The sequence below is a fragment of the Dermochelys coriacea genome, chromosome 7 (assembly GCF_009764565.3).
Source record: "Dermochelys coriacea isolate rDerCor1 chromosome 7, rDerCor1.pri.v4, whole genome shotgun sequence".
NCBI lineage: Eukaryota > Metazoa > Chordata > Testudines > Dermochelyidae > Dermochelys > Dermochelys coriacea.
The window spans coordinates 57,453,831-57,477,850 of record NC_050074.1 but is presented as its reverse complement, the minus strand read 5'-3'; the positions used below and the strand labels follow the sequence as shown (position 1 = coordinate 57,477,850).

At 43.6% G+C, this 24,020-nt stretch overlaps 1 protein-coding gene across 3 annotated transcripts in view; it reads left to right on the top strand.

The window, feature by feature from the left end:
• The window catches only part of LOC119858359 (E3 ubiquitin-protein ligase MARCHF8), a 202,200-nt gene that overhangs the window by 153,126 nt on the left and 25,054 nt on the right, over positions 1 to 24,020 (top strand). Inside the window, exons 4-8 of one of the 3 annotated variants that reach the window (XM_043519088.1) lie at positions 9,181 to 9,260; positions 9,548 to 10,396; positions 12,499 to 12,679; positions 17,172 to 17,319; positions 19,679 to 21,011. In XM_043519088.1, coding sequence (XP_043375023.1) covers positions 9,181 to 9,260; positions 9,548 to 10,396; positions 12,499 to 12,679; positions 17,172 to 17,319; positions 19,679 to 19,983 — 1,563 coding nt within the window. In that variant the 3' untranslated portion in view covers positions 19,984 to 21,011. Of the gene's footprint in view, positions 1 to 9,180; positions 9,261 to 9,547; positions 10,397 to 12,498; positions 12,680 to 17,171; positions 17,320 to 19,678; positions 21,012 to 24,020 lie in introns of those variants that run through there. The other 2 variants (XM_043519087.1, XM_038408785.2) reach the window with 2 other exon arrangements.

The following is a 24,020-nucleotide window of genomic DNA, read 5'->3' as shown; positions in this document are numbered from 1 at the left end:
CTTTGTTTTGGGTTTGGTGGGGTGGGATTTGACTAGTCAGATGTGCAGCACTTAGCTGTGGGCAGCCATTACTGTAAAAAAGGTGCCGATTTCCTTTGCTAACAGGATTGTTCATAGAAGAAAAAAGAATTAGAATGACAGGCTATCACAGGCTTCTTTCTAATAGTGATCCCAGAACTAACTGGGCTTCAAGGGATTATCACGTTCAAACTCACTGTGATTACCTGAGTAACAACACTGGAGATTACACACTGACCCTGCTGAATTGCATCAGATTGGAATGTTGATACTCACTATTCACCAGGTGCTGACCTTACTTTTGAGTTATTGTTGGACACACTATGGCAATATGGAGCAGTTTGCTAATTTAATTCCCAGTATTCATTCTAGGTGCTCTGGATCTGATTCTCCTCTCATAGAAACTGGTGTTCATCAGGAGCAAGTGCACTGAAGTCAATGCAGTAAAACCATGTAAAACTGGAGTTAGTGATGAGGTCTTTTATATGTAGGATATGTGCTGTGATGTCAGCATAACTAGAAACCTAATACAGTCAAGAATGCTTTGAAAAACACTAGCAGCCATTGTACATATTTTAACTAATAATACTTAGAGGCATACTATCATGTATTAAAGCTGGAGTAAGTAGTAGCAGCTACACTGTTAAGGTTTTCTAAGGGTATATCTACACTACGAAATTAGATTGATTTTATAGACGTCGATCTTTAGAAATCGATTTTATACAGTCGATTGTGTATGTCCCCACTAAGCGCATTAAGTCGGCGGAGTGCATCCTCAATACCGTGGCTAGCATCAACTCACGGAGTGGTGCAGTGTGGGTAGCTATCCCACAGTTCCCGCAATCTCCGCTGACCATTGGAATTCTGGGTTAAGCTTCCAATGCCTGATGGGGCAAAAACATTGTCATGGGTGGTTTTGGGTACATGTCATCTGTCTCCACTCCCTCCCTCAGTGAAAGCAATGGCAGACAATCGTTTTGTGCCTTTTTTCCTGGGTTACCCATGCAGATGCCATAGCATGGCAAGCATGGAGCCTGCTCAGCTCACCGCTGCTGTTGTGAGTATTGTAAACACCTCATGCATTATCCTAAGACACGCCAGCACGAGGACGTTGTGAGGAGAACATGGACACAGATGTTTCTGAAAGCACAGGCTGTGACAGTTGGAACATCATGGTGGCAGTGCGGCTGGTTGATACAGTGGAACGCTGATTCTGGGCCCGGCAAACAAGCACAGACTGGTGGGACCGCATAGTGTTGCAGGTATGGGATGATTCACAGTGGCTGTGAAACTTTCGCATGCGTAAGGCCGCTTTCCTTGAACTTTGTGAGTTGCTTTCCCCCGCCCTGAAGCACAGGAATACCAAGATGAGAGCTGCCCTGACAGTTGAGAAGCAAGTGACGATAGCCCTGTGGAAGCTTGCAATGCCTGATTGCTACCGGTCGGTCGGGAATCAATTTGGTTTGGGCAAATCTACTGTGGGGACTGCTGTGATCCAAATAGCCAATGCAGTTACTAACATTCTGTTATCGGGGTAGTGACTCTGGGAAATGTGCAGGTCATACTGGATGGCTTTGCTGCATTGGGGTTCCCTAACTGTGGTGGGGTGATAGACGGAACGCATATCCCTATCTTGGCACCGGACCTCCTTGCCAGCCAGTACCTAAACCACAAGGGGTACTTCTCAATGGTGCTGCAAGCACTGGTGTATCACAAGGGATGTTTCACAGACATCAACGTGAGATGGCACTCGCATCTTTAGGAACTCAAGGCCCTTCGAGCAGCTGAAGGGACTTATTTCCCAGACCAGAAAATTACCGTTGGGGATGTTGAAATGCCAATAGTTGTCCTTGGAGACCCAGCCTACCCCTTGCTCCCATGGCTCATGAAGCCGTACGCAGGCAGCCTGGACAGTAGTAAGGGGCAGTTCAACTATAGGCTGAGCAAGTGCAGAATGGTAGTAGAATGTGCCTTTTGACATTTAAAAGCTCGCTGGCGCTGTTTGCTGACTAGGTTAGAGCTCAGTGCAATCAACATTTCCATTGTTATTGCTCCTTGCTGTGTGCTCCATAATATCTGTGAGAGTAAGGGGGAGACGTTTACGGCGGGGTGAGAGGTTGAGGCAAATCTCCTGGTGGCCGATTTTAAGCAGCCAGGCACCAGGGAGATTAGAAGAGCACAGCTAGGCACGCTGTGCATCAGAGAGGCTTTGAAAACCAGTTTCATAACTGGCCAGGCTATGGTGTGACAGTTGTGCGTGTTTCTCCTTGCTGAAAATCCGCCCCCTTTGTTCATTTTAATTTCCTGTAAGCCAACCACCCTTCCTCTTTTGATCACAGCTGGCAAAGGAAATAAAGTAACTATTGTTTTGAAACCATGCATTCTTTCTTTTATTAATTTAAAAAAAAAAGTGAGAACTGACAAGATAGCCCAGGTGGGGTGGGGTGGGAGAGGAGGGAAGGACAAGGCCACATTGCTTATTGTAGCCACACTACAAATAAAAACTGTTTTGAATGACAGCCTTCTGTTGCTTGGGCCATCCTCGGGAGGGAGTGGCTGGGTGCCTGGAGCCTCCTACCCCCCACATTCTTGGGCATCTGTGTGAGGAGGATATGGAACTTGGGGAGGAGGGCAAGCAGTTATACAATGGATGCAGCGGGGGTCTGTGCTCTTGTTGGCTTTCGTGCATCTCCATCAGATGCCTCATCCTGTCCATTTGCTCCCCCATTAACCTCAGCATTGCCTCCTGCCTCTGCTCATCATGGTCACTTAATGCTTTCTTGGTGTCTGCCACTGAATGCCTCCATTCATTAAGCTGTGCCCTATCAGTCTGGAAGGACTGCATGAGCTCGGAAAACATGTAATCGTGAGTGCTTTTTTTCGCTTTCTAGTCTGCGATAACCTCAGGGACGGAGATGATAGGGGGAGCATAGAAACATTTGCACCTGCGGGGGGATAAAAGGGGAGAGTAAAATTTAAGATGATACATTTCTGAGAACAAAAGGGAGACTCTTTCACAGTGAATCAAGCAATTCACAGCAAATAGCACATGTGTTTTAGGTACAAGGTTGCATTTTGCCTTTTATATTGAGCGTGTGCCGGTATGGTGACACATCACACATGGTTGGGCAACAGAATTCGGTTTCCAGGCAGCCATAGCAACCCAAAGGTTATGCAGGGTTGGTTTCTTATGCCTTCATAACGTGGGAATGGTTTCAAACTGCAGTGCCCTCCTTTCCCATAGCAAGCAATGCCGGTTGGGTTTCACATTTGAAAGGAGGGGCTGCGCTTTTCGGGTGGATGTGCAGCACACACCTCCCTCCCACCCCACCGCATGGCTATTCTCCAGGATGATCCCTTTTAGCCAAGTGCAAACAGCCCAGCATGAACGGGGTCCTTTTACTGTTGCCTTACAAAAATTCCCCTATTTCAACCAGGTGGCCATGAATGATATCACACTCCTGAGGCTAACACAGAAAGATACAGACCGAATGTTGCTTGCATGTGACCAAAACCCAGGATCATTCGCTGCCATGCTTTTTGCTGCAATGATTCCAGACTACTTGCTACTGGCTTGGCGTTGTAAAGTGTCCTACCATGGAGGATGAAATAAGGCAGTCCTCCCCAGAAACCTTCTGCAAAGGCTTTCAGAGTACCTCCAGGACAGCTTCATGGAGATGTCCCTGCAGGATTCCCACTCCATCCCCAGACACGTTAACAGATTTTTCCAGTAGCTGTACTGGCCACGAATGCATCCCAATTCTTCAGGGCAAATCAAACATTAAACACTATTGCTTTAAAACCCTGTACTGTAGTTACAAATATGCACTCACCAGAGGTGCCTTCTCTGGCTTCAGGGTCAGAGATCCCACCTTGGGAGGGTATTGGCTCCAGGGTAATGAAAAGGTCTGGCTGCTGGGGAGAACGGATTCACCGCTTGCCTGTTGCACATGCTGCTCCTTCTCCTTTTCCTTCTCCTCTTCCTCATTCACAGAATCCTCCCCCCTTGCAGGTGTCCACGGACAGTGGTGGGGTAGTGGTAGGGTCCCCCTTAGAATGCCGTGCAGCTGATCATAAAAGCGGCATGTATGGGGCTCTGACCCGGAGCGACCGTTTGCCTCCTTTGTCTTTTGGTAGGCTTGCCTGAGCTCCTTAACTTTCATGCGGCACTGCTGTGTGTCCCTGTTATGCCTCTCTCCACCATTCCCTGTGCGATTTTGGCATACATATTAGAATTTCTTCTTTTTGATCCAAGTTCGGCCTGCATAGATGCTTCTCCCCATAGAGCAATCAGATCCAGTGTCTTCCTTTGGGTCCATGCTGGAGCTCATTTGCAATTCTGGGGGGAATGCATGGTCACCTGTGCTGCTGAGCTCGCCACGCTGACCAAACAGGAAATGAAATTCAAAAGTTCCCGGGGCTTTTCCTGTGTACCTGGCTAGTGCATTGGAGTTCAAAGTGCTGTCCAGAGCGGTCACATTGGAGCACTCTGGGATAGCTCCTGGAGGCCTATACCATCGAACTGCATCTGCACTACCCCAAATTCTACCCAGCAAGGTCGATTTTAGCGCTACTCCCCTCGCCACAGAGGATTACAGAAGTCGATTTTAAGAGACCTTTAGGTTGACGGAACGGGCTTGGTTGTGTAGACACATTCACCTAACTCTCTGCTAAATTCGACCTAACCCTGTAGTGTAGACCAGAGCTAAGTGTTTATATTCCAAAGGGTCTCTTTCAGTTGCTTATAATGTCCTCAAACTTTTATCTTTCAAATTATTACAAATTTCTAGGTCTGGTCACTTTCTGAGGTTACATTTATTTTTGGTTTGGTTTGTGTTTGGTGGGAAGTTTGAGCAAAAACAGCCCTGCTGTTTTTCTGTAGGAAGAGAATGGGGGGAAATGCACCTTTTCTATTACAATTTTTTTCAAGCTTTCTTGAACAGATCTTGCACTTTAGAGATTGAAATTTGACAGGGACATGTTTCCTGAAAAACAGGTACTTATATCAGTGACAGTCTGCTTAGATTTGACTGAGTTCTAAGACTAGAAAAAATGTACCTCATGCATATCCTCTGGTTTTTATTATACCGCAATAGATTTCTTTTTGAATTTACAATATCCCAGCATTCTTTTTGGTCCAATGCATGCATGTGTATGGAAATTGAAAGTTAATCAATGGATAGTTTCTGCATGTTCTGTTGCAATTGTGGATTTGCGCATAAGAAAAATGAATAAAATTTCTCACATGCAGATGGAATATCATCTGGGAAGCTGATTTAAGAAATGAAGCAGAGCTTCAGACATTAAGCTTGCGAAGAGAAGCACTCAGAAATCAGTAAATGCCAAAGTTAAGGTTGTATGTCCATGCACATTACAATACCATCTTTAATTTTTTGGTTATGTGGTATTTTTGTGCAGGATTGTGGTCTCAGGATCAAATTTTCCCTCTGTGTAGCACGATGCCTCTGCAGCTCATTCTGTCCCGCAGTGTGGGGGGCCGATCAGGAAGTTTTGATTTAAGTGTTCATTTTTAGTTTAGCTGAGTTGATGCAAAGAGAGAATTTTAATGTAGCTGTTTCTGTCCATTCTTGGCTTTCACAGCCTCTTAAAGCCTCACTTGGATGCTTTTAGGTTTTTCATTCATGCAGTTGAACTTAGTAGAAATGCTGGTCTTATTCCATCACTCTTTCTTTTGAGGGGCTTGTAACTCAATAATAATATTTTACATTGCACTAGAGCCTTACATCCCAAAGCATTGCACAAACTTTGGGCTTGATCTTGCTTTCACTGGGGTTCTGCCATTAAGCATTTCAGGATTGGGCCTTTATGCATCCAGCACCACTGAGATGCAGCCTTCTCTGGGGAAGGGAGCAGCAACAGTGCACACAAGTACGGTTCTACAATGTAAGGTGGGAGGTCCCCTATTCAGACAAAAATTGCCAAAAGCACTAAAGTGGTCGCTGTTGTAAAGTCAGCCTGGCCCTGTCTAGCATCCTTTACTGAAGCATGCTAGACTCCTAGTTACCACTGTGGGTTGCGAATTATGGGCCAGGTGATTGGTCCTAGTGCCTCCATGGCCTGGAGCCAGATGGAGCTGCCCGGTTGGATTCTGCCTACAGGTGGCAATCAAACCTTGGTGCCTCTTCCCCTTCAGGGTCAGTCATATAAGCCAACCCCCGCCCCAACCCTGCCCTTTCCCAAGCACCAGACTGACTGCCTCACCTGGGTTCTGGGTAATGATGTCAGGAAAGCAGTGAGCCTCCCCAATTCTCTGTAGGATGTAGGTCCTGCCGGGCTGATTGACACCCAAGGAGACGACTGGACCACTTGGCCCAAGACCGCAATCTCTCCCAGTTGGTGGCTCTGAATGGAGAGGCATTTAGGGCCCATTGGAGTGAGGAAACAAACTCCTCCTCTCCAAGCCTTGTTGGAGGGGTGGAGGGAAAGGACACAACCCACAGCAAAGTTCCCATCCTCCAGGCCCCTCTCTTGCCATTTTGTTTGTTTAGTTTGGGGGAGGCACCCTAGTCCCTTTTCTGCACCCTCTCCCCGCACCCCCACGAGAATAACGTCTATGGGCCCCATGTAGGGCTGTTTGAGGGTTGAATGGTCTCCCCATACCAAAACAGCCCATGGAGTGGGTGTAGAACCTCTTCATCCCTGGTCCGTGTCCAGATGCCCTTGGTGTGGCCAGGCCCATCCTGAGCCCACACGGACATTGTAGGACATTTTCATGGTCCTTCCTGCCACAGGAAACAGGCAGGATTTGGTCCTGTATCCAGAGTCCCTATTGCCAGAGACTTCCTGTATCTTGTTCTTTCAAGAGCTTGAGATGTGTTTATCTCTTGAGTAAACTCCTGTGCTTCCAGTAACATCTGCATTTGTGTTTCCAAGGCAGAGTGTAATGTGCTGTTCCATTGGGTCAATATTTTGTTTTTAAAAGCTTGCTAAATATGTCCTTAAACACTACAGCATTTAAAAAAATCTCATTAATGCACATTTGCATAATTACTGCAGATCCAAATGTCAGCTCCCACACTGATGTGGTGGTGGTGTTGTTTTTGAAAAACAACCACAATTATCACAAAAAAAAAATCATGTTGGGAGACAAGAACATTTAACGTCAGAGAAAAACCGGTTTTGAAGTTGATGCTAAGGCAGTAAAACAAAGAGACGAAACCAAAGGATTTCCAAAAAAGCATCTGGCACTGTCTTGAACTCACCTCAACATGTATAGGTGAGGATTCACTCTATTGCCAGGGTGTTGATTCACATAGTATAAAATACATGAGCTATGGTCCTCAGGGCAAAGCTAATATAACCAACTGTTGATGATGCAGTTTGTTTGTTTGTCACACCCTTAACATAATTCAAATAGATTTTGGCCTGATGTTTTCTATGATTATTATTTTATAGGTGACTCTCTGGTAGGATACCCATCTATCTATAAGCAAAATCATGCATACTCTGTGGCAAGCTGAACCTAAATTCTGCAGCAAAATTCCTAAATCTTGTGGCAACTTCATTTAAAAGTACCACAGAGGCTTTTAATAAATTTAAATATGGAAGTGAATATTACACACAGTACAGTAGCCCCTGTGCTATATATTTTGATAGTAAATTCTGTGTATTTAACTCAGTCTCACATTTTCAGTTTTTATATGCCAAAGATTTTTGCATTGACCCTGCAGAACTGCATTGCAAAAGTTTTCATTGGGAAGCTCAAGTTTTGGCAGCTGGATAAGGGGCAATTGAGATATCTGGTTGCTGAAGAAATGTAGAAATGTGAGGCAGTCTGGGACTGTGGTCAAGCATATTAGCTGGATGTATCTGCTAAAGATTCAGCAATGAAAGCATTAGTGCTGTCATTTTAAATTGTCATCCTTCGGTTTCAGAGTTAGCACCCTATTGAGATGAATGGGGCATTTAGCTCCTTTCAAAACTCTTTTTTCGGGCTGCCTGCAGACTCAGCAGATGACAATGCACTGTTCAGGTTTTCAAGTTTTGCTTTGCAATGAAAATGGCTAGAAACATAATTTTATTTTTAAATAAAAGTTGGGATTCTAGAGCACAAATCTGCAGCAAGGGGAAAAATACACAGCAAATTCTTCAGCCATGGAATGTAAGGGAGCTTGTCTACAGGTTACCCATGTACATAGAGGTTACACATAGCTGATTCCTTCATCTGAAGAGTCACAGGAAACTTCAGAATGGTGGAAACATTTCACATTCACTAATTCCTATTCCCTGCCAGGGCAGGATTACTTCATACTGTTTTTCTGTTAGTTTTTTCTCCATTCCAGTTTTAAATGTACCAAATGCTGGAGCGACTGCTACTTCCCCATGTTGATTATTCCACAATCTAGTCTGTTGCTTTTCCTCAGATTCAACCTACATTTTCCCGCTCTTTATGTCAGCCCAGATGGATGATCTTTATTTTTCATTTGGGTGAGCAGAACTCTGGATTCTTCAGCTGTTGCATTTCAGGCTATGATCTTGTCGGGTCTCCACAAGCTAAGTGCCACCAGGCTTTGCCTCTGCACAGATGGGAGGATCTGTCAGTGTAAACCCAGAATATAAAACCTCAAAGTATAAAGAGCACATCAGGGAAGGGTCTGATTCAGCATGGGGCGCTCTTTCCTGGGAGCTGGTACTAAACATATGCCCTAGAATGGTGTCTGGGTTACTGGACTGTTGATGGTCTGACTCTTGGAAAGCCAAGGCCTTGGCCTCTTGTCATCATTAAAAGTCCCGTGGTATTTTCAAATAGGCATGTTAGCTCTGCTGTGCTAGCTAAATCCTAATTAGGTAAATACTCTCTCCTTGTCTAATTCCTCCTTTGAATGAATATGGCGTTCTTCATTTCCTGAACTGTTGTTCTTTGCAGAGTTTAAAATCTGCCAGGTTCCACCCCAGAGAAGGCTGCATTTTGGTGTTAAGAGGTGTGCTTCAGGTATATTATTACCTCTTCCAAGGGTTGTGATGGTGTATGCTCATTATTCAAACTAAGCTCTTTGACATTCAGTGTTTGTCTCCACAAGCCTCATACATCTACAACTAACCCAAGAGCATTGGATCTGATGCAGTACCTGCCCCCAGACACTGTGTTTAATACTAAAGACTGGCACTACATAAAAGCTGACCTGTGATTTCTTGTTGCAGGCTGGCAGTCCAACCTCCGTTTCTGCTCCTCATAGCTTCTCTCGGACTTCTGTTACACCATCCAATCAGGACATCTGCAGGTAACGTTTGTTGTTTGTAGAGCTGCGGTGGGGTCTGTACAAAGACCAATTTATGAAAAAATCATGTACACCAGGATGTAAGCGATATAGGGCTCCAATTCTAAATGTCCCATTTGTTTCTCTCGAATACTGTCTAGCGCTGCTCCATGGGATCCACTTACTGTTTGCTTGCTGTTTTTACCATCCCCACACTAGTCATAATTCTTTTTTCTTCACTTTGATTATATGTGTTCTCTTGTATAATTGTTTTTGCTTTCTGTGCTTTTATTCCACTGTTCTGCATGCAGTTCCAGTGCAGTGTTTTCTGAATGTTGTCATCACAGTCCAGTGCAGTCTGCTGTTGTCTTGAAAAATCCTCACTGCCAGAATTCTCTGACACAAGGGGTCACAGTGACAATACTCTGTCAGGACACATTACAGGCATCAAAGAGAAACTCCCATGGGCAGGATTGGGTCCATGTGCTCGAGTCTGCTAAAAATGCAAAAGCCACCCAAGCTCTTAAATTCTCCAAGTCCCTCAACGACATGGATCAGAAGTCACAGAGCACCATGGAGGGCTCTAACTATGGGGAGCGAACGTGCTCTGAAGGCAAACTGACCCCAACACAGGAGCAGTGTTTAAGGATTAACAGATTTAATCAGAAAGAGAAGAAATCGCTCAATCTCAGGCCTTCTTGTAGCAATTCTAAGCACTCCTACATGCCATCTCTTTCCACCACCTACGCAAGCGCTTCGGGAGCAGCCGAGAACCACCACACGGTGCATATACCTCTCCTGGAGGACAAGGTGGACAATGAGACATCATCAAGAAGCAAAAAGCTGCTGCACTACCTCTTCTCCTTCTCCCACAGCTCAAGTGCCAGCAGCCTGCATAAGTTCCATGAACTAGAGAGCTATCCGAGCCACTTCCAAACTGCAAAATCCTCCGGTGTGCTGGTGGAAAGCCCGGGCTTCTGCTCTGATGACATGGGGGACGACGACGTATTTGAGGACAGTGCCTCCGTGAGGTTGAAAGGAAAAGAGCTGCGGGCACCACTCTGTTCAGTTGAGAAAGACAGTGACCTAGACTGCCCTTCTCCCCTGTCAGAAAAATTCCCCCCTCTTTCCCCTCTCTCCACGTCGGGAGATGCCTGCAGGTTGGTTTACAGAGAACACCTTCCTCCGTCCCCTCCCACACTCAGTGGTGACCTGCTCTGCTTTCTCTGCCTTTGTGTTCTCTCACCTTGCTTTAATATGTGCAGTTTGAGGCCTTTCTGATGCTTTTATTAGTCTGCTAAGTGGAAGCTCCCTTTGAGTCAATCAATTCTTTGCAACCCAAAATAATTTGTTTCACAGCTCCGCATTCCGAGGTGGTTTTATTGGTGCCAAACCCAGGAATATCTAAGAGAATCAGCTACACATATTAAAGGCCAAGCTGAACTTTCTTAGCTCAAAGAGCAATGTGCTTTGCTGACTGTCATTGGAAAATGGGCCATTTAAGCGTCGCTTCCCAGATTTGATCAACTTACATATGATTTTTTTTTTTGTAAAGCTTTTCTGTTCATTTCCATGTATCTGTTCATAAAGGGCCTCAGGTGAAAAATGTAATTCAAGGGCTCGGTGTTAGTGATGAGCCAGAATGTGGCCCTGATGCGTGTCCATCGTGTGGGGTCAAACAAGTGAGGTGTGGTCTGGATGGACAGTGCAGCTACAGAATCTTAACCAGATCCAGAAGATATAAAGCCCCATCAGAGGCAGCTACCTAGCTCTGCCCCCTCATTAGGGTGCGGAGTGTGTCTCTCTGCCTCAGCCTGGTTTTGGGTAGGCACTCAGTTTAGTGAGAATTGGCACAACCCCCGTTCTCATACCAACCGTCCTCTCCAACTCCTCTCTCCCCCACTACAACAGACCCAAGCCCTGCAAAAGCCCATAATGGACCCCCCTGCTTCCTGACTCCTTCCCTGTTACCACCTGCCTCCCCAGTGCTACTCACCCTGCCCCCTTGTTCAGCACAATCCACCTCATTGCTGGTTCTGATCCCTGGGCCCCAGTGATACTTGCCAGCCCACTCACCTTCACTACCTGGCTCCTCATCCAGCAGTCAAGGTGCAAACTAGTAGCTGGGTCACAGGAATTCAGCAAGGGATTCCAACAGTGGATAGGCGGGATGATCCAGGAGATACTGGCCCCATCCTCATTGACCTTCTGCACTCGTGCCCCCAATGTTATTCTTCACAAAGTTTTTAAAACAACCTCATAGGAAACTAATTCAGTCTGCTGGGTTGGCAATATGCAGAACCAAGTGTCTCTGTTAACTGGAGCTTGAAATGGAATTGGAACTGCAGTACCTTGGAGTGGCAATGAATTGGGAGAGGAGCTACTCAGTGCCTGCTAGGTTAATCAGTAGGGAATATGGGGAATCTTACTGTAACTGTCATTGGCAGCCATTACAAAGTGAGTGAGTAGAGATGGGGCAGAAGATCTAAACATTCCCAACTTTGGCAAGAGTCAGACCGGAGCTTTGCAGCCTGAGTCTGGGGGGAGAGATAGCTCAGTGGTTTGAGCATTGGTCTGCTAAACCCAGGGTTGTGAGTTCAGTCCTTGAGGGGGCCATTTAGGGATCGGGGCAAAATTGGGAATTGGTTCTGTTTTGAGCAGGGGGTTGGACTAGATGACCTCCTGACGTCTCTTCCAACCCTGATATTCTCTGATTCTATCTCTTCATAACTTTTACTAGAAATAAACCTTCCCAGAAGGCAGCCCTTCATGTTCTTGTGGAGTTTGTGTGGGTGGTGGTGGTGGTTTTTTTTTTTTTTTTGGTTTGTTTGTTTTTAATTGTAAACCACAATTAGGTTTACACCTCTGTGAACATGTTCTGCCATGGGAAGTGTCCATACTACTTAAATGCCACTCTCAGTAAAGTACTATTGTTCTGGTAGACAAGATGATGTGTTGTAATTTCTTACCATGTTCTTTCTCTTTTCATGACCAAATCTCTTTCAGACCTTGTGTGTCTGCCTGGTGAGCTAGAGAGAAGTTGTGTAGTTAGCAGTGTTTGTGCTCGGTTATTGTGTGTCATATTTTATTTCATTTGTTGGTTTTGCTTATTGATAAATTTCTTTGTTTGAAATGTATGTCGTTTGGGATCTGCACCGGTTAACCGTGCGTGATCACAAATCTTAAAAGCCTCCTCTACTTCATTTTGGTTTTCCCCGTCTTTGCTGTTGCCTCCTAATGAGCTGCTTTGCTCCTGATTCAGGATATGTCACTGTGAAGGAGATGACGAGAGCCCCTTGATTACCCCCTGTCACTGCACAGGAAGTCTTCATTTTGTGCACCAAACCTGCCTGCAGCAGTGGATCAAGAGCTCAGACACCCGATGTTGTGAACTCTGCAAGTATGAGTTCATCATGGAGACCAAATTAAAGCCTCTACGAAAGGTAGGTCCAAGGACTGGTTCCAAAGAAATAGTTTGCCTTATAAAAGTGTGGCACTACTCGGAAAAGTGACTCTTTTTTTAAACATGGCACAACAGGACGCCATGCTTATCATCCCTCTGTGATTCCATATCCAGTCTGCTCAATTTTATAAATCTGTATTTTCTACATGAAAATGCAACCTGGGATCTGAGAGTCAAGCTGTATTTTTTCTGGTTTCATGCATCACCAATAATAAAGAATCTGCTGTCAGAACTTAATTGACAGTATTGATGCTGCCCAAGCCAGAAAAGAATCCATTTTCCTTTCCAGTGGCTGGTTTGGCTCCGCAGGGCTAACAGAAGTAAAAAGGAGGAAACATTTATTGTAGTCAGCAGCTGTAACTCTGAAAGTACACCAGGAGCTGATCTGTATTGTCAGGACCTACCATTTCTACAGTCACCTTTCAGAGCTGAGGCCTCTCTAAAGCACAGAATTTGCTGTACTGTTACCCATATGGTTTATTAATTTTCTTGAAAACGTGGGAATTTTAGGCTCTGTATTTTTCATATTTATTTGTAAAATGATTCCATTGAAGTCTTCGGTTACTTAAAAAATAGTAATGTAGCAAACAATTTTTTTAAAGCCAAAATCTTATTTACGGTGCAATGAAATTCACCCAGAAACACGTTTTTGTTTCTTTTTTTGCACTGAACATACATAGTAACATTTTACTACTTTAACTTGCTAGAACCAACACCTGTTATTTAACACCTTCTACCATCTATGCACCCACTGACTTATCTTACAGATCCTGAAGAACATAAGGATCTGTCCAATGTTGTATCTGGTATCCATTTTCCTATCCCAAATATCTCTGTCTTTCAAAGGCAGTTGATGCTCACCAGCTGGATTTCTGGACAGAAACCACTAATATTCTTAGCACTGGCAAATCGTGTTGTGCCTGCCCATGTTTGAGGTTAATAAAAGAAACCTCAGTCTGGGACAAGAAGAAGCAAAAAAAAGATTAAAATCAAGCGGAGGATCCTGAATCATTAGCATGGGAAGTCCAAAGTGTAACCATCCAAGGGCTGTAATGGTAGTTGGCCAGGATCCCAAAGCCACTAGTAATCTGCAGAAAATGGAGCAGATTTCAGCCACCTTCATCTTTAATACAGATATGCAGTCTGCAAAATATATAGGTCAGGACATGATGCTGCTCTGAACAGAGACCTCTTGGATCAAGATGGAGACCTGCATTTTGGGACCTGTCATTTCTGCCAGCTGCGCCTCCTTATTATGCAGGAAGTTAGCTGTGAGCTGCATTGTAGAACATCCTGGGCACCATTGGGCCTGCAGGTCACGGTTTAGTCATCCCTGATATCAGACCCCAAAGAGAAGACCAAAAAAAGTGTGTGGGGGGGGGACACAGTAGTCTAAATTAACGAATTGGCTAGTGGTATGGGGCATCTCGATTTTTTTGGGAGGGTCAAATTTGGAACACCTTGAGTGGATGCTCAGCATTTTCTAAAAATCTGGTCCCTGTGAGGCATACCACATGGGGCACTCAAAAATGGAGGCATCCAAAATCCACTCGTCATTTCTGAAAATTTAATCTATTATGAAGAAACCAGGTGCCCAAAATAATAGGGACAGAACCATAAACAGGGGAGATGGGGAGGAGGGAACACAAACAAACAAAATGGAATTAGCCCTCAAAAATAGAAGCTCAGTATTCCTGAGAGTCAAACTGCAGTCAAGTTGACACCTCATCCTCAACTCCTACTGTATGGTATCCTGTCAATCAGGAGAAAATAACCTGTAGCAGGACTGTGAATAAGAGAAGGCCAAAATATAGGCTTGGTGCTTGCCAGTAGCATAAGAACCAGACTGAACATCCCAGGTTTAATTTCAAGTCCCAGTGAAGTTAAAGCAGTCATGAATCGGGTCTGTAAAGGAGACAGTCTGAGATTTCTAAAAGAGCTAAGAAACAACAACCCAGTTTATGAAGTCGAGCTTGTCAAAAAATGGGAGTTTTTTCCATGGAAAATTTTTATGAAAATGAAATAAAAAATCATTTTCATCTAAGTTTTCTGCAGAAAAAAATGATTTTTGGCGGAATTTGGAAACTGAAATATTTTGGTCAAACACAAAAATATTTTGATTTGGAAATGCTGCCACGGTGCCTCATGGAAGTTGTGGTTGGGAAGCCTCAAGCTCCTTTTTCTCTTCTGTAGGCTGTGCTTCCAGGTTGGATTGCATCTCCCAGGATGCACCATGGTCTCCCGTTCTTGGAGAGGAGAGGTAGGGCACCATGGGAGTCCCTGACCACAATGGATCATGGAAGATGAGGCCCCTCAAGGGAGCTCAACCTATAGAGAAAAAGGGGAACATAAGGCAACCAAACTACAAATTTAACACCATTAACTTGGGCTTGAATTAGGGACTAGGAGTGGCTGGCTCACTACAAAAGCAGCTTTGCATCTCCTGAAATTGACACCTCCTCATCAATTATTGGGAGTGGACTACATCAACTCTGATCGAATTGGCCCTGTCAGCACTGGTTCTCCACTTGTGAGGTAACTCCCTTCTCTTCATGAGTCAGTATAATAATGCCTACATCTGTCATTTTCACTCCATGCATCTGAAGAAGTGGGTTTTTTACCCACGAAAGCTTATGCCCAAATAAATCTGTTAGTCTTTAAGGTGCCACCGGACTCCTTGTTGTTTTTACAACACCTATGAGACTTCATGGCAGCATTTACAAATTAAAATATTTCCAGTTTTGAGTGAAATATTTTAGCTTTCAGATGTTTGGGGTATTTGACAAAACATCAACATTTTCTGCAGAAAGCAGACATTTTTTGTGAAAAATTTCATTAAGTCAAAAACCGAATTTTCCTTCTTAAAGCAATTTCAGTGGAAAACTTTTGAAACAAGAAGAATGTAACGTTCCAACATGGTAAAAATTAGACCTGACTTTCAGAGATGCTCAGTACATGGACCACAAGGAGTCCAGTGGCACCTTAAAGACTAACAGATTTATTTGAGCATAAGCTTTCATGGGTAAAAACCTCACTTCTTCAGATGCATGGAGTGAAAGTTTGATTACATGGAGGCTCCCTCTGCAGTTTGAGATCAGAATGCCTAGCAGACCTGAAGATCAAACCCTGACTTGTCAAAAGGAATCTCCTATTGGTAGTACTCACAGAGGACCAAATTCTCCACTCACTTACGTGGAGCAAGCTCCATTCCTGTGTGTCCTGTGGAAGTTGTGTTATTGGTTCCACTTCTTAGATGCATCAGGCTTATGGATTTTCCTCACTGAAGTCATATTGCATTACTCTTCCTTTTCTAAAAAAAGCTCTGTAGGCCAAATTCATCCATGCATTGTCAAATGCAACCCAGTGGGCTTGCATAGCTGTAACGAAGAAGAGACCGTGGCTCACAGTGTACATAGAGAAGGTGTGAAAAGGGTTTGTCCAGAGTGAATATGAGACTGAAATTCCTGACCCATTCTCAAATGCATCAAAAATAAAAGCCTTTTTCGAGTGATTGCCAGTAGTTGGTAAAGGTCTGTAAAATTGTCTAATTTTTCTGTATCCTTCCTACTTAGTAATGGCCAAAACATTGTGGTTTCTAATGGGACTATACCAGAATCATTGATGGCTCAGTATTTGGCATAAATCTGGGCATTTCAGATGGTACTTCCCCTCTGAATAACCAGTAGAGACAATGAGATGAAGTGTGGTTCCGCATTAATGCACTTGAATATAAAACATAGGTAGCAACTTCCATTGTTTGATCAAATAGAGTAGTACACACACACTGAATACCTAGACCTAAAAGCATCAGTTCCCACTGTTTGAACTAAAGTCCGGCTATACACCTGGGGGTTGTAACAGACTCCTATCCTCTGAGTTGGGTACAGAGACGGGAATGTAACACACACTGACCAGTCGCTTGCCCATTCATTTCTATAATAATGTTTTTATATTAGTAGTGCCAAAACATTCTGAGCAACTACCATTTTGCCAGGCGTACCTGCTGGTTCCCCCCACCTCTAATTCAGCCATAGAGTGTTGGGCACTCTTAATAGGCAGTGTTGCTTAGGCTGTACAAAACTGGGGTTTGAATCAGCCGGAGCCCTGCTGCACCACTGGAGTGTGTACAAGTAAGTAAGGCATGAGCAGCAGTGCACCGAGGCCCAGCACAGAGATTTATTGTTAAGACCTGCTCCTGCTCACATTGAAGTCATGGGAGTAAAATTGGGGCCAAAAGTCACAAGGGAGAACCGGGAGTGCCAGTCACTACTGCTTGAACTTGCACCCTGGTATATGGACTAGTGGGTTGAGACAACTACCTGACATAATGACTTCTAAAAAGAAATGCTTCTGTATGCTGGGAGGAAAGCAGCCTCTCCCTGTCAGGTGTGTTCACTAGTGTTCCTTTCATCCGCTGCTCTCACTTCCACAAACCTCTAACCTCTTGCTCTGCCTTCTGGATTTCTTGCTAGTGGGAGAAGTTGCATATGACGGCCAGTGAGAGGAGGAAGATCATGTGCTCTGTAACATTCCATATCATTGCCATCACCTGCGTCGTGTGGTCTCTGTATGTCCTTATAGACAGGACTGCTGAAGAGATTAAACAGGGACAGACTACTGGTATGTTACTTTATTTTGTTTCTTATTTAAGTGACTCTGAATGCAAAGAGACAGATCTGTTGAGCAAGATGATATCTTTTTCAAATGGACAGATCTCCGGCTTTAGTCCATTAAAATAAGGCCCGCAGTTGCACCATTTTAACTAACGGTGTGATTTGAAACCAAGTTAGTTAAACTAATGCAACTTGATGTGTGGACATTCTTAAATCAATTTAAACCTGGCTTATTGGTTTAGTTTGCACCAGTAAAATGTATAGCTGTGAGCTAATCCAGTCTAACAAGTTTTAAACCAATATAAGTTTTCACACACAAAGTTGCACTGCTTTGACTAAATCTGTTTTTAAACTAGTACAAATCCTCTGTGTAGACAAGGCTTAAGTGTTTCCTGCTTTTTATCCTAGTAGCCTTGCAAAGCTAGCACAGCTAAAAAGAGATGGAGCTGGATTCAGCTCCTCCTTTTTCATCAGTAGGAGAATTGTGTATTAAAGTCCAGTCAGTTACATGATGGGTTGACACAGTTATCAGTAAGGACAGAATTTGTCCTGCTGAAATTTCATTCCTGGTGGTGATGCATGAACCACAAAGAACCCAGCCTGATTCTTAGATCCGAGATTCCGTTTGAAGGACTAGCAGTTAAAAAAAAAATATATAACCCATGTTTTTACTTGTAAGCAAAGCACATTTCCTGTGGAAATAATTGAGCGTCAATAAACCTGGAAGCCCACAGTCCTTTTTACACAGTCTCTTTTCAGAGTGCAGCCACGCTTCAGAATATACATTTTCATGATTTGCTCTCATTTTTCATTTTCAGTTCTAGTTTGATTGTACTTGATTTTTGTTCAGCAAAGAGTCTGCTTTGAATGAAAGCATCTGGTCTCTTTTCCATCTGACAGCATCATCTATGTGCATAGCGAAAATTGTTGGCCTTTTAATGCAAGGGATCAATATGCTTATGAAAGGCGTATGCTTTCAAACATTTATAGCCTTCAGGTCATTTTAGGTAAATATTGTAGATGAGCATAAATAGGAATAGCAGAATATTTAGTACTTGATACTGTGCTCCATTTCAGAATTCAAATGAAATGAGCAATCGGATGAGTACTATAATAAGCTGGCTAGTGCATGTGTGTGGGCGTGCATGCACCACTGCCTCTGTTGGACAGAATCAGAACTGCTCAGCTGCGTGGCATAGGTCCCATACCACTAATAGCTAATGGGGTTCCATTTGTAACCACGTGGCAGGGTCCTGTGCTTTTCAAGCAAGAGGATCTGAGTTCTAACCCTGCCACTGCTGAGCAGTTCCAAATGGTCATGTGTGTGCAGCACAGTGACAGATGTGGCATCTGAGGAGGTCATGGATTTGTTACAGTATTGCTGATTCTCTATGGAACTTGAAAATGGATGGATGAGCATGATGTCATGGTCTTTCCTGCAATGCCCCGACCAGCCAGTAGTGGAGAGGTTTGATATGTATAGTACCTACGCTGGAGAAGGTATGCAATACTAATGGTCTCTAAATCCAGCATACAAAGCTATAACAAGATCCACAGCCTGGATATTCAATAGGGACAAATTCAAACTAAAATAATACTGCATGTTTGTAGGGAGGGATGTGGTAAATTCTCCACCATTTACATCACGATTGGATGCGTCTTTCTAAAAGAGATGCTGTAGTTCCACTCCAAGTTGTTGGGCTGGATGTAGGGACTACTAAGTGAAGCTGTCTGGCCTGTGCTAGGCCCAAGGTCTGACTAAATGATCCCTTTCAGCCTCAAAGCCTGTGAATCTGTATGTGGTGTGGTCCTTGAGTGGGCAGGAAGAGGTATAAAGGAGACTGAACTGTTTGTGAGCTGCTAGTTATACCCTGTAGGGGGCAGTACTCCCTGTGGGCTGTACACAGAGTAAAGCAGGGGTGTTGGGTGTGAACAGACCTGTTAACTGGAATTGACAGGCTTTCAAAAATGAGAACATAACTGTTGGCATAACAAGAACTATTTGCATTAAATGAATCCTGTGACAGAAAATGGCATACTCGTAAAGAGAACTGCCTATCACGCTTGCACCCTGTGGACTTTGAGAATTGGACTATCTGCTGCTCAAGTCCGGGACCTGACTTACCTCTTCTGTAAAGTGCCCTGTACACGTATGGCATCTTATCAGTAATAATAAAGGAACTCAGGAGTGATCACATCAGTTTGCTCTCTTACAGTACTGCTAAGGATTTTAACCCAAATCCCCTATCAGATTTAAAGAGGGGGGGTTGCATTTGAGATTCTGATTGTGACCTATTCTGTGTCTCTCATTTAAAGGATACTGTGCAGCCTAACAAATATTAATGTGGTCCTTTCCTTTCCTCCAGGGATTCTAGAGTGGCCATTTTGGACTAAGCTAGTAGTTGTGGCTATTGGCTTCACTGGAGGACTCCTGTTCATGTACGTACAGTGCAAAGTATATGTACAGCTGTGGAAGAGACTTAAGGCTTATAATCGAGTAATATATGTACAGAACTGTCCGGAAACTAGCAAAAAGAGTATCTTTGAAAAATCTGCATTAATGGAGCCAAATGTTGAAAATAAAGAAATGCTTGGGGTCCACCATTCAGATACAAACTCTTCACATTACATGGAGCCTGAAGACTGTGGTGCAGAAATCCTTCATGTCTGATCTTTGGGGGCTGGGGAAGGGTGGGGTCTCTGTATGTTCCTGAAGATCTAAAGCATCATTGTTACTGCAAACTGCTCTACCTTTTTAAAATCAGCTAGCAGCCTAACGCTGATGGATTACATTTTTTTAACGTTTTTTTAATCCCCTTGACATATCTGTCAGTATGTTATCATGGTTCCATACCTCTCGATGTTTCATCTCTCAGACTGGCCTGTACAAAGAGACACAGGAGGCTTCACTGGATGAGGCAAGGCATCAGAGTACGGCAACTCTGATGTGAACAATCATCAGCTTCATGGAGTCTGCTTCTTTTTAAAAGACAGCTCGCTCTAAACTATCCCAGAATGCATGTGGGGTAATTTAAGCCTTGATTAGAAGATGGCTTCCAGACATTGAGGAAAAGCTGAGAGAGAGGAACGAGAGACCGAGAAACTAATCTACTGCTAACACTGCCACTAACATTTCTTGTAGGCAGCGGCTATAAAATTATGCTTTACATATTGCGATAAAGGACCCACAAAACATATAGCACTTTTTAAAGTCTTTATTTTGTAATATATGTGTCCACTGAGAATTAAACTTGAAAGAATGTCTCATTTCAAAATACCCCTTTTTAATACTCTCTCTTGCTCCGCTTCCATCCTATTAGGTCCTAAACCTCTTGCCTTACAAAAATCTATTGTGGTTTCCAATGCATACCCACAGCATAACACTAAAAACTCTGCTTCTTGGGGGTTTTCTCTCAGGAGCAAATTTTTCAAAGAATATTGCACTTGTGACTTGTAAATGGAGAGTAGTGGGTGTAAAATGTTTGTTTTAATATGTAATGGTTTCAGTGTTCTGCTTTGGGGGTTGTTGGGTTTTTTTGTTTGTTTGTTTTAAATCAACTACATAGTTGATAGACCTGCAGATATCCCTGATGTAACTGTCATTCCAGGCACTGGCAAAGGGGCTTGGACACTGTATTGGTGAAATGTGAGCTCTTTAGAAAAAAAATAATACAACTGAAAATGGTTTGCCTTCTTTAATGCTATGTTCTGTGTGACTCACCCAAGAATCTGACAACATGAAGAAGGGGTGTTGAAAACAACTAATAAGGAGTAAATATTGCATAGGGTCTCCTGTCTCTCCATAGCTGAGGTTGAAACCGCCTTCCTGTTTTAGCCCAAATTTTGATATATTCCTTGGTCGGAGTGATTTTGATTTGTTTGTTTTAAACTTGTGAATGGCTGACTATGAACGGTTTGATGGGAAGAGGAATATGTATGGAGTCAGGGTGAGGAGTGCTGGGTAGAGTTGTCCAAATGTTTAAAAGTACATGAGCTTTCTTAGGAAAAAGAAAAGGAGTACTTGTGGCACCTTAGAGACTAACAAATTTATTAGAGCATAAGCTTTCGTGAGCTACAGCTCACTTTCTGTAGCTCACGAAAGCTTATGCTCTAATAAATTTGTTAGTCTCTAAGGTGCCACAAGTACTCCTTTTCTTTTTGCGAATACAGACTAACACGGCTGCTACTCTGAAATCTGAGCTTTCTTAGGGAATCATTCTTTCAACTAGAGTAAGGTGAAGGTTGTCTCAATCCCAGACTTCATTAAACCAGACCATAGTGTCAGCATCATTGAAATGGAAAAGTCATAATTAAAAGGTATTGCACAAGGTCCCTAGTTTTAAGAGTTGACTTGCTCCATTCGGGTCCAATCCAACTCCCAATAAAGTCAATGGGAATCTTTTTATTGACAGTAATGGGAGTTGCACTGGGCCTCTTAGTTCATTAGGAAATCTGTTTACTGTTGGAATCCCTGTTGGAATATTTGACCAAATCCCAAGGTCTTTATCCAGGGTTTACTCAATCCTTTCTTAGGCAGACTCCCACTTAGCAAGGATTTGGCCCAGTGAAAATAGTTGGACACTGGAAAGAAAGAACTGCAGATCAGTGAAATTTCCCTAAAAATGTGACAATAACTTCTGTCTTGATCTTTTTGATAAAAATCAGTGGGATTTTTTTTTTTTTTAGGCAAAGGAGGGAGGATGCTAAGAGAACATCGACAAGTGGTTTCTAAAGCCTGTGTGTGTGTGTGTGTGTGTGTGTGTGTGTGTGTGTGCGCGCGCGTTCAGGTTGAGGGTTTGTTCCCCCCCCCAAGATTACTGGCCTTGGTCTTTGTTAATAACATGTACCCTGTTTTTGGGATGCTTTAAAACATTGCGGGCCTCTGGACAATCTATCAAGCTGCATTGGTATAGACTTGTTGCTGTGGTGGGGGCCATGACATTCCATGCTCAGCCAGTATAGGCTGGCGAGAACCCTCCCTTCTACCATCTAGGCAGTCCTCATCTCCCCTTACATGCAGTCTGCTGCATTCTAAAGTGCAATTATCTGGGCCCTTTCTGAGTGCCCTTCTTCCCAGTGTCCTGGCATTGACCATGGTCTGTTCACTAGAACCCAGATCACGTGGTATTTTTTATGTTTGGTGAACAGGTTAAGCAAATCAACTCAGGTGGGTTAAATACCAGGTCTTGCATGTCTTCATCAAATTCGTAATCAATTTTCATGCATGCAAGGCTGCAAGGATTAAAAATTAACATACAGAGTCATCTCCAAGATGGTGCCTTCTGCGGTTTCATCTGACCAGGACCTTTTGAGAAACATTACTAGAGTTAGTTTGGCATTTTGGAAGCTTAGTTTAGCATATGCTAGCTGCTGTACAATACACTGCTAAAGACTCCCGCCCCCCACCCTACCAATTTATCTTGTCTTACAAATACATACTCTCTAATTGAAACAGGGTGTAAAAGAATTGCATATGAGACTGTTAGCCATCCAGTTGGCATCGACGGCCTTTCCCCAATTCCTCTTTCATAAGAGGAATTAGGGCCTGATATTTCAACCCTTACCGGTGTAAATAATCGTCCTTTGTAGTCCCATTCAAATCAATAGGACTGCTGATGAGAGTAAGGGCTGCAGAATCGGACCGTTACTTTGTATCTTACTGTTCTTCACCCATCCTGATGATGTTTCTCATGTTGATTCTTTCCGACTGAGCCCTAAACTTCATTTTCCTTCTTTACCACAGTGCCATCTGGTGGTATAAGCAAGTTTGAATGGTGCTTTATCACCCTTAGTAAGGAAATTCTGTTGATCTGTTGCAGCTATCCCAAGGCTTTTTCCCTGGTTCTAATGAGTCCTGTCATTCTCCCTAGATTTGGATCATGATAATGAACATTCACCATCAAAATACACATTCCAAGCTCCTCCTTATATGACATATTTCCAAATGAACAGCAAAACTATGGTAGAATTGTCTTCTCTTTCTCTTTCTCCTGTTCGTCCCCACTGAAGTCAACGGGGTTGCAGAGGTGCAAGTGAGAGCAGAATTTGAGTCAAAGAGGACATATGCTTAATTTAACTATGGCATTATCCATAGACTATTGTGTTGATTGCTGTCTGCATAATTAAAACACTCTGATCTAGTGGAAAGCCCCCCATCTGGCTCCCTTTCCAATGTCGTCAGTCCAAAGTCCTGTCCAGAAAATGTCAGGCTACACCAAGGAAAATCTCCCTGCGGCATCATATCCAATATGGCAGCAGGATCATAAACACCCATTAGGTTAGAATTATAAATGTGTATTAGAGAAGGCTGATCATCTTTAAAATATTTTCATGTATTAAACTCCTATGAAGTCTCAGGATTCTCCTAAACTAACCCTTTATGGGGGGAGACATTTTAAAGGAAACAAACTGCCACCATCACAACATGGTGCCCTCTATTCAGTAGAGATGGGCCTGAGCTGCCAACTTTAGACCTAGGCTTGGAGCCAAACATTCCTGGAGTTCTGATTCTGGGCTTTGCTTCAGCACATTGTAGACCCAGGGAAATTCACAAAGAATTTACTGAGCCTGTAAAGGGCAGTAGGCCATGTAAAGGGCAGTAGGCCATCCCCGGGGGAGCCTTGGGATAGGATTGTGAAGGAGAAACAAATCCTTCCTTACATTTCCCTCCCTGCTCCCTCACTAGTTAGGCTCCTTTGACTTGGGCAT